This window comes from Mchenga conophoros, linkage group LG11, assembly GCF_057382185.1.
Source record: "Mchenga conophoros isolate Kocher_MC1m ecotype Shallow Benthic linkage group LG11, M_conophoros_male_GT1.1, whole genome shotgun sequence".
NCBI lineage: Eukaryota > Metazoa > Chordata > Actinopteri > Cichliformes > Cichlidae > Mchenga > Mchenga conophoros.
In genome coordinates this window covers 11,698,651-11,708,235 of record NC_140536.1, presented here as the reverse complement: position 1 = coordinate 11,708,235, position 9,585 = coordinate 11,698,651, and the positions used below count along the sequence as shown (strand labels likewise).

At 37.0% G+C, this 9,585-nt stretch overlaps 1 protein-coding gene across 1 annotated transcript; it reads right to left on the bottom strand.

Annotated features, from left to right (window-relative positions):
* Positions 1–448: 448 nt before the first annotated feature.
* LOC146563667 (DEP domain-containing protein 1B-like) lies at positions 449–9,087 on the bottom strand. Its single transcript, XM_085290906.1, has 11 exons — positions 8,973–9,087; positions 6,838–7,103; positions 6,097–6,241; positions 5,539–5,666; positions 5,328–5,458; positions 5,189–5,236; positions 4,692–4,832; positions 4,402–4,568; positions 2,480–2,656; positions 1,727–1,909; positions 449–882 (listed from the first exon to the last, which is right to left on the bottom strand). The coding sequence occupies exons 1-11, from the start codon at positions 9,018–9,020 to the stop codon at positions 718–720; spliced, it is 1,599 nt and encodes a 532-aa protein (XP_085147032.1). The 5' UTR covers positions 9,021–9,087; the 3' UTR covers positions 449–717.
* Positions 9,088–9,585: the final 498 nt, after the last annotated feature.

Genomic DNA, 9,585 nt, shown 5'->3' with positions numbered 1-9,585 from the left:
CATTAAGTAAAGGTCTACCTGATCAAAGTAAAAACGATTAAGCTGCCTAAATTCAAATTTATGATGATTATTCTAAGAAATTATTATTAAAAAACGAAACGCAGCAGTGCATTGTTGAGTCAGCATCATTAATTACATCTGAATATTCGGAGCACCAAGAATATTTTGATACAATATAATTGTCTACCAATCTTTCAAGACCACTTGAATTTCATCTATAAAATTTACCAAATGTTAACATCTGATAACCTGTTAATACTTTTGTAGTGCATTTTACTACTGTTGCTACTTGCATTTTCAGCTGTTTTGGATCTTTGTAACCATACAAAGTACCAGTTAATGAAATCTAAGAAAAAAACAAATCACGATTAATAACTCTTTAGGTGTAAGTGGATCATAGTTTAGTTCAAGTTTCTTATTAAAACAGAAGCGTGGTAAGTTCACCCCCTGCATTTGCTGCATGAAGCATTTGCTTCCGTTTAGAAAATGACCTATTAAGAGGAAAATCTCTTATAATCCTTCTATAACTTGAGTGAACAGGCTCTTTAATTCATCATCCTTGTTTACCATCGGCTGCAAGGACTAATTTTTTTTTTTTAGTAAAAATTGTAGTGGTTAATGAAGAGCGCTGTAATTGTGGTGAGAACACCATTATAGCCTCACTCCTCATTTTGCAACTCTGAGGTTAAGATGTGTAAATGTTTTAGTGGTAGCAGATCATGCCCTGAAACTCCAGCTTCTTTGAAAAGGCTGGAAGGGTTTCTTGATGCTGAAGAACATAAGATTAGGTTTGAGTCGTGGGGTTTTCTCGGGTATGACAGCAGCTTTGCTTTCTTCAGTGGGAAATCGACTATGGTAGACTTCAGGGTAGGACTTCTGAAACTGCAATGATGGGAAATGCATCGTTATTTTACAGTATACACACCCTATAAGAAAACCGACATTGTTTTGGATTTTAAATTCACATTCCTTCTAGACCTTAATTTGATTAAAATTCAAGAGAAATGTCATGATACTAGTATTTAGTACCACAGCCATACCACTCAAATAAATATATTCTGACTTAGATCTGCAAACAAAGGCACACATTATTTATTATGTGATAGACTAAAGGTAATGTTTGACTCGATGAGCGGCACAAAGCCTTTATTTATTTACTTTATTAGTGTACGGTTAGCCTCAGTAAAGGTTATATATAGGGCATTGACATCTATACAAAAGCTATAGAATCATTTCATTTAAAAAATTGTGTCAAAATCAAAAGATTAAACCTACTACAAGTTCTGAATACATATCCTATCTTTATGAATTTAAGTTAAAGTTGAGGTGTTACCTTATTTTTTGCTAACAGCTCTGTGACATCAGCTGCTTTTAGTTGTATATAACTTGTCCCTGATCATCTGACCAGGATGCAAAATATGATCAGACACAGAGAAGTACCAACAGACCTGTTCCTGCACCTGACAGTGCCATGTTGTTTCACATTAGCATCCTCTCCAGTACTTACTGCATCTATGGCAACAAGAGTACTACAGGAAAACGAATAGAGTGCAATCACATCTTTCACGGTCTCGAATTGATTCTGACGCATTCCTAAAATTCAAATGGCTTTTACATAAATGCTTGTAATTTGTTGTTTGAGAGCAGCTTGGCTTTCCCCTCAAAATCTAATGAGACAGATCCAGTTGAATCTAGCTCTAATGACATCCTTGGTGTGTAGGCATACCTGTTTTAGTCTTTTCCTCTTGTCTTTAGCGGGGAGTTCTTTGTCTGCAATCAGGCCTTCTAGCAACTGCTGCAGCGGGGTCTGAGTGCCTATCACCCTCTGCTCCTCGCACTCCACCCTGCTGATCTGCTTGTAGAAAGCTGGAGATGCACTGAAATCTGTATCAGCCCCTGCATATTTGATCTGATGGAAGACACAAAGACACAGCAATACATTAAAAAATGTTTATAGTTATAACAGTGTGGGACAGAGGCCCATTGATGGAGTAAAAGATAATAATGAATTTGGGCCTTCATCTGATGTTGAACATGTACCATCAATATAGTCTTCATGTACTAAAGTACGAGCCAAAATTAATCATATACACACCTAATATGAATCAACTGTGTGCACACACTTATAAGTGAAGCCCCTCATCATCAAACCAAGCCGATCAAGAGCGCTGGGACAAAGTTTTACAGAAAACTGTCCTGCAAGGTCTGTCTCTGTCACACAAGTGGCTCCTCTCTTTGTTCAATGATCAGCTTGAAACTGCTTTTCAATTTCCCTCACACAGTGCTTGATAAAAAACAGCTGTGGCCATTCTAATCACTAGTATAAGCTGTAAACCCCATCAAGATGAAAAATAAATCACTCATTTCTTGTGTTGCCTTTGTTCCCTTCTGTTTAAATCTTCAAATTAAATCGGTTGGGCTCTGGTTAATATAACACTAAACTTAATTTCAATTTCATTGTGACTGAATGTGTACCAACCTGTGCTCTTTTGAGGTGGGACAGATGCTCTTCAACTTGGCAACGCAGCTTGGCAGGCACCTGGAAGATGGTGTTGTGATGCTCCATCATGAAAGTCACCAATTTGGTGGCAAGTAACTCATCCAAGTCCATGTCGTCTGCTGAGCCAAGAACGCACTGAGAGAACATCTGCACCATCTAGACAGACACCACAGTGAGAGTTGGATAAGGGGGTCACTGCCAGTGAAAGTATGCTGCTTACGCTACAGCAATATTGAAGATTTATCAAATATGTTAAGCACCCATCATAAATCCAAAGTAATAAACATCTTTGTGAAAGTTATATTGGGTGAATTTTGCATGCAGGCAGTGTTAAAGACACAGATTTTTTGGGTTCATTATCTTGCTAAGATGAAGACTTAATAAAGTGATACACTACTATACGGAGTTATAAAATAAAAACGATATAATACCCTTTTTCATTAAGTTTTTAACTGGCTTCACTTGCAGCATGTTGTTATGAAGAGTGTTTTATAAAAATCTTAAATCTATAAAATCTTTATATGTGAGAGGTCTAATGTGCCTGGGGGTTGTTGCAAAGTAAGACAAAATAATCATTATAATGACTGCACTGAAAAACACTGAACTTGTGGAAATAATACACCCACATCAACCTCCCTGAAATCCCCCAGAACTCCCCCACTCTCACTGAAAAGCAGCTATTAAGCAGCCAGACTTTCTACAGTCCATTTCCATGTTTATAGGCCTATCACAAAAAAAGTGTTGTATATCTACCACATATGCAATTTTGAGTCTTTTTAACTTCTTTTATTCGCTTTCGTTATTAAGAATAAAGGACTGTCCAAATCCCTGACAATATTGCACTATAGTCCATTTACTCTTTACTCTTTTCAGGTAACAATGATTCTGCACAAACTGTGTTTCTAAAGAGCTTCACTCTCTTCATCCCTTTTCCTGGTACCACACAGGAAGCTATGGGAGAATGTATTCTCCTTACCATAATTCATCACAGCCTGACAAAAATATAGGTTTCTTTCTACTTTTACACATTTCAAGATCAAAGCTGTCAAATAGTCAATTCCAGAATTCCAACCAAACATGTTTTAATCATTTCAAAATTCTAATTGCAAATGCATGATTTTTTTCTTCAACTATATTAGGCAATATACCAAATGTACCAGAATCATTTGACAAGAAGGAATGGTAGAGGCAACTGTAGGCGATGGACAAAAGCCAGTAAGCAAATTGTAACAAAGTGCATTCTGAAAAGAAAGTGTGCAGCGTAAAAATGAAAACCTCAGACTTACCCAAGTAACTCAAAAATATGCATCAGTGTGAGTTATTAAAATGTTGTTACAATGTTCACGCTCATATAACAGTTTTACAGTTATATGAATTATCACAGTTGTATCTGTTTTATTACAACATGAGCTGGCACTCTGTGCAATATTATATAGAAATATCTATAAAAGAGTGTGTTGAAATAAAGTGTTTTTACACATGAACTAGCAAAATCAGTTACATAGACTTTATAGCGGGGAGCTAGCACATTAAGGAACATTTAATGTCCTGATCTGATGGAGTCAGCTATTTTCATTCTTTCATGTACCTCTGTCAGTGATATACTAGTACAGTTAGGGGCTCAGTGCGTGCATGAAAAAGACTACCTCCATTTGCTTGATTTATATTAGCAGTTGGAAGTTGAGGTACATGTATCAACGAATCTATGGTTGACATATATGGTTATAACCTTTATGAAAATAGAATTATCTGCTGGACTATTAAATTTCCATTATGTAACAGGCTCATTTGTCCTCCTATAATATATGAATACTGATTTAAGAGCTTTTACTAAAACAATGGACTTAGTTAACCTGCCGAAATGGTACAAAGTGAAATAAATAAATTGTAGGATTATGTACCAGTGTGCGGGTAGCAATCGTGTCATTAAGTGGAGGAAGCTGGGGATTCTGACAGACTCGGGCCATGAGACGCAATAAAAGCTGGAGGCGTCTTCGGTTGGGTGGCGGCAGAAGGAGACAGCTTACTTGAAGAGCCTCACTGGCTGCCTCCTGCACTGGCAGCAAACCTGCAGTGATATAGTAAAAGATAAGTCCAGCACTGGAAGGGTAAACTTAGAGGTTAGCAAAACAAACACCAGAAAACAGTAGTGCAAAAACACTGTAGTGAATCCACGTTGTGAGGCACTCACTGAGAATGTTGACAAATACTTCATACAGATGAAAAGTCAGCAGGGGTTCTTTAAGTCTCTGGTAGTAGTCTGCTACTGTTCTTAGAACATCCCTCTCGAAACCTGGGTACACTGGCTGTTTGCTTTCATTGCCATTAGGCCCTGAGAAAGAAAACAAAGACAGATTTATGGCTTTTCACAAGGAACAGTGGAGGAAAGTTAAATACACACACAGGCTTTGTAAAAAGACCCCTAAAAATGACAAGTGCTTATGGCACTAAAAGCCCAGAGAGAAATATCACCTGTCAGAAACTCATTAACAATATAAAATAAAATGAAAGTGAAATCAATTGTACAGAATGATTCTTCTTCAATCTTACTTATGGCAGTCACACACACAATGAACCAGTCCCAAGGTAAAGCTGCTTTTTCCTTTCGTTCTCTCTCTCTTGCTCTTTTTTTTTTTTTTTTTTTTTTAAACAAGAATTATTTAAGGTCAACAGAAAATGTATACTTACAGTTAGCAAGGCATTTCATTGCAGTTACCACCCAGTAGGGCATGTCCTCTAGAAATGCAAACAGAATAGGTGAATTATAATCATACAGCAAGTTTCAACAACAAAAAAAGCAATAGTTCTGGGAACCAATGCAGCATACCAGCTTTGTTCTCCAATACAACTATGCCTGCTTTATTGACACTGAACACATTGTGAACAATGTGCTTGCCATTGACATGCGCTGGGTTCAAAACGCCATCCAGTGTCTTCAGACCCAGCACTCGCTGCAAACTAAAACAGGATTAGAATTAAACCTCCATACAGCACAAACAATGGAAGTGATGAACAGGTAATGTACAATAGTTACATACTGTGCCACTGTCATTGACTTCCAGATGTGATCCACTTGTTTTGATGTTATCTCCTTCCTGCGTATAAGCTTGCATTCATGCACATCTCCAATAGCAACGCTGTGCCTTTTATTCCACAAATCTGAAGTCTGATTAAAAAGGAAAATGAAAAAGTTACTTTCAAAGTTAAATTGAGTAAGCACTGTGAAAGGAACCCATGAAACTGTGCTACAATCAAACAAAAGCTATACTTACTAACTTAAGTTTAACTTCATGTCAGGGGTCTGTTAATGAAAACTGAATCCAACCATAGATGTTCATAAAGTAAGTTACGTGCAATAATTAGAAATGACACAGGGAATAATTATTGTACCTGTTTACTGATATTTATTTAACATTCATTTTTGTTTGTTTGTGATGCCAGCTTCAAGACACCTTCTGTATGTTACACCAGTGCTGTATATATAAATATCTATAGCACTGATGTAACATACAGGAGGTGTCTTGAAGCTGGAGAGAAACAGGATGTATAAAAGGAGCTAATGAAAGCACAGTTGGGCTAGAACATTTCTTTCTCACCAGGACAGCAGACTTCACAGGTACAAAGTTCTCCTGCTGAGGTAGCTCCTCATAGTCATCCCAGCGGATGAGTCTGGGCAAGTCACTGCAGTCTTTTATTACAGGCCTTGCTGGAAAAGACTTGAGTGGAGACAGTGTTGGGAACCTAAGATAAGATAGAACTTTATTAATCCCTCGGGTGGGTTCCTCTGGGAAATTCGACTTCCAAAAAGCACAGCAACGACCGAAGTTACAGTTACAGAATTGTTATATATATATATATATATATATATATATATATATATATATATATATATATATATATATATATATATATATATATATATATATATATATATATATATATATATATATATATATATATATATATATATATATATATATATATATATATATACACACATACATACATACACACACACACACACACACATATATATATATATACACATACATACACACACACATATATAAATACAGAGACAAATATAAATAAAATATACAAAGGGGATAAATAGAATAAATAGGAATAAAAAATAAAAATACAAGTGAATTGCACATTTCAAGTATTGAGTCTATGGAGAGACAGTCAATAGTACTGGGCTCAGTTAAAGAGGTAAAGAGATGCACTTGCTAAACAGAGATGAACTGTATTGTGGAAATGCATCAGTGATGTCTTCTAATATAAAATAAAGAAACAAACCAAAAACAAAGAAGCTATGCAGGATGACAGAGGAGCACCTGTACAAATGGCCATTGTCCTCAAAGTCCTCTGTCCCATGGCGGCCTTTGACATCTTCAATCACATGGGCCTTGAGGAACTTTCTAAGCAGCTGCAGGGTCTGGTAGCGGGTTACCTCAGGACCAAAGTTGTGATTGTCCCTCAGAAGATTATGCAGATAATCCACAGCCTCGGTTCCCGTGAAGCTGCAGTCATAGCAGCGAAAGTGTGCCCAATGCCTTCTAAGTGGCATGCCACCACGAAAAAGTCTGATAGTTTCATTCCACTGCATAACAGCAAAACAAAGAATGTGGTGAGAAACGCTGAAGAGTGATATTATCTGATATTTAACAACAAAAATGTAACAGCAAGTCTTTTTGATGACAAATTGAAAAAAATAAGTTTAGTCTAAAACACAGGCTAACATCATTCACGGAATACATTAATGTGATAACAGCATTTTATGCATTCACCAAGTTCAAGTGCTCACGGACACTTCAATACTGTTTTTAGTTATGCTTTTATACGATGTTGCCACAGCAGAAAATCTGCATGCATGATGCCCATTAGTTACTTTAAGATGGCAGTATCAGCCATACACAAGCATGTATTTAAATAGCAAATGAAGAACAGACACTGATATGGTTAACTTTCTACAGTCCATTTCCATGTTTATAGGCCCTGCTCTGAAACTACTCTAACAACTCCATTATCCTCCTGTTAGGGAAAAAAAAAAAAAGATTTACTTATCAAAAATAAATAAAACACTATCTCATCATCGTGTTTTGGGATGCATTACCATCATTGTGTTACACTGTGTAGATGTGTGGGAGAAAAATAAAAGGCTTTGAGCTTAGATAAAAGCAGAGAGAGAACAAGAAAGAGGGAGGGAGAGAGAATTAGGCGACACAAGGTCTTTAATACCTGGAAGAATCCCTGCAAATAGAAACCTTTGCCCTGGCTGGTCTCAATCATGAAAAAGGTTTAAAGTAAAGGAAAAGACAGAAAATCTTAAAAAACGAAAGCCAATAAGCTCGCCTGCAGACTGTTTGAAAGAGAGACATCAAAAAAGAAACTGGTGAAGGAAGAATGCTTCTGCAGCAGGTGGAAAGCTAGCTGACAGTTTCTAGAAATTCTTTTTGCAGAAGAATTAAAATAAACAAACAAAAAACAAAAACTATACGATTCCATTGTGTATTTGTGGCCTGTCGATAAATGAGAATGAATTTCAATTAAAAAAAATGATCCAAATACCCCATGGCAGAAATCTGATTTACAAGAGTTAAATCAAAGAGCCAGCAGCCTGGATGTCATTGAGTAAACAGGCCAAGGCTAGTAAAAGCCTTCCACTGTGTTCAAACTCAAAAAGGTTTTTCTCTGCAACCCTGGAAAACTTTGATTTTTCATCGCACTTTAGTGGTCTTTTCTGACTCAGATATGTCAAAGAAAATAACAGGTGTACATGAAATTAATGACAGCTCAACTTCATTTGTCTGCTTCTGTTTCAGTGCCCTGCTTTTAATGGGGAGGCACACTGAGGTGGGCGTTTGAACAGAAGTAAGAACCGAGGGGTTAAAACTGTGTGCTGTGTGCTCCCAAAACAGTGGATATTTTAAAATACTTGTTTTGGACTTTGGGCGTAAAAAGTGATGACATTAAATGGCCTGCATTTGTATAGCGCTTTTCTAGTCCCTAAGGACCCCAAAGCGCTTCACACTACATTCAGTCATTCACCCATTCACACACACACATTCACACACTGGCGATGGCAAGCTACATTGTAGCCACAGCTGTCCTGGGGCGCACTGACAGAGGCGAACAGAGATTAACAGCAAACTGTGTTGTGTATCGAGCTCTTACACGAAATAAAGAGTGCCGAGTGTGTTTGTGATAAGTAACTACATATAATATGCAAATTCACTATATCTATGTGTACTTAGTTTTAATTTAGCCTCACTCTAAACAGGCTTGTAAACGCTTATAAAACTAACTGATAACGCGAGAGCTTTTTATTAGTTCAATTTACGACTCGGTTACATTTGTAAGAACGCAGTTCTTTTAAATAGTTAAGCCACACACGAAAAACTACCTAGTCTCTCCATTTACATTAAGTTAAAGCATTCCAACGTAACGTGCTTTAGTTCACAACACTCACCAGTTTCGTCGCCCTGTATGGACCCGGTCCAATAACTTGGTTTTCCATTGTAATAGTAAAAACCCCGCTTCACTTGGACACCGACATGGACACAGTTTTCTTTTTTTTTTCTTTTAAGCTTGTCAAAAACTTAAGTAGAAGAAGAGTCTCAGCAGAAACGTTGCAGGCAACTTTGAATCTCGTGCGTCACATCAGTTCTACAACGTGATTAGCCAGCGGTATGATCACGTGACCAATTGTAGCAAAGCGTTTATAAATAAATGTGGCAGCGCAACACTTTCCCTGCCCCCCAAAAACCCCCGACACAGCCACTTAGGTTTGATAAGAGGAGAATAGGACTATTTTTTAGAGTATTTGTTTATCTTCTCTCTAAAAACATTTGTCAATTAAATTTTAACTACATGATTTGCTTATAAAACTTTTGTGTCACCTCAAGACGACCACCTCGATTAATTACGGAACTATTACTACTATTGGTGAGTAACTGATTGTAACAGTTGCCATGCTACTTGCTTGCTACTTATCCCCCAAAATTGTATATTGAATGTACACGAACTCGGGAAAGACAAGCAATTTTAGATAATTATGAAACACATACTGTTTAACTTCACAC

Coding starts and splice junctions, on each gene's coding strand:
- LOC146563667 (XM_085290906.1), bottom strand. CDS start 9,020: ATGGAAAACCAAGTTATTGGACCGGGTCCATACAGGGCGACGAAACTG. Junction 7,104..8,972: donor CATACAGGGCGACGAAACTG/GTGAGTGTTGTG, acceptor GCTGTTATGCAG/TGGAATGAAACTATCAGACT. Junction 6,242..6,837: donor GACAATGGCCATTTGTACAG/GTGCTCCTCTGT, acceptor ATCTTATCTTAG/GTTCCCAACACTGTCTCCAC.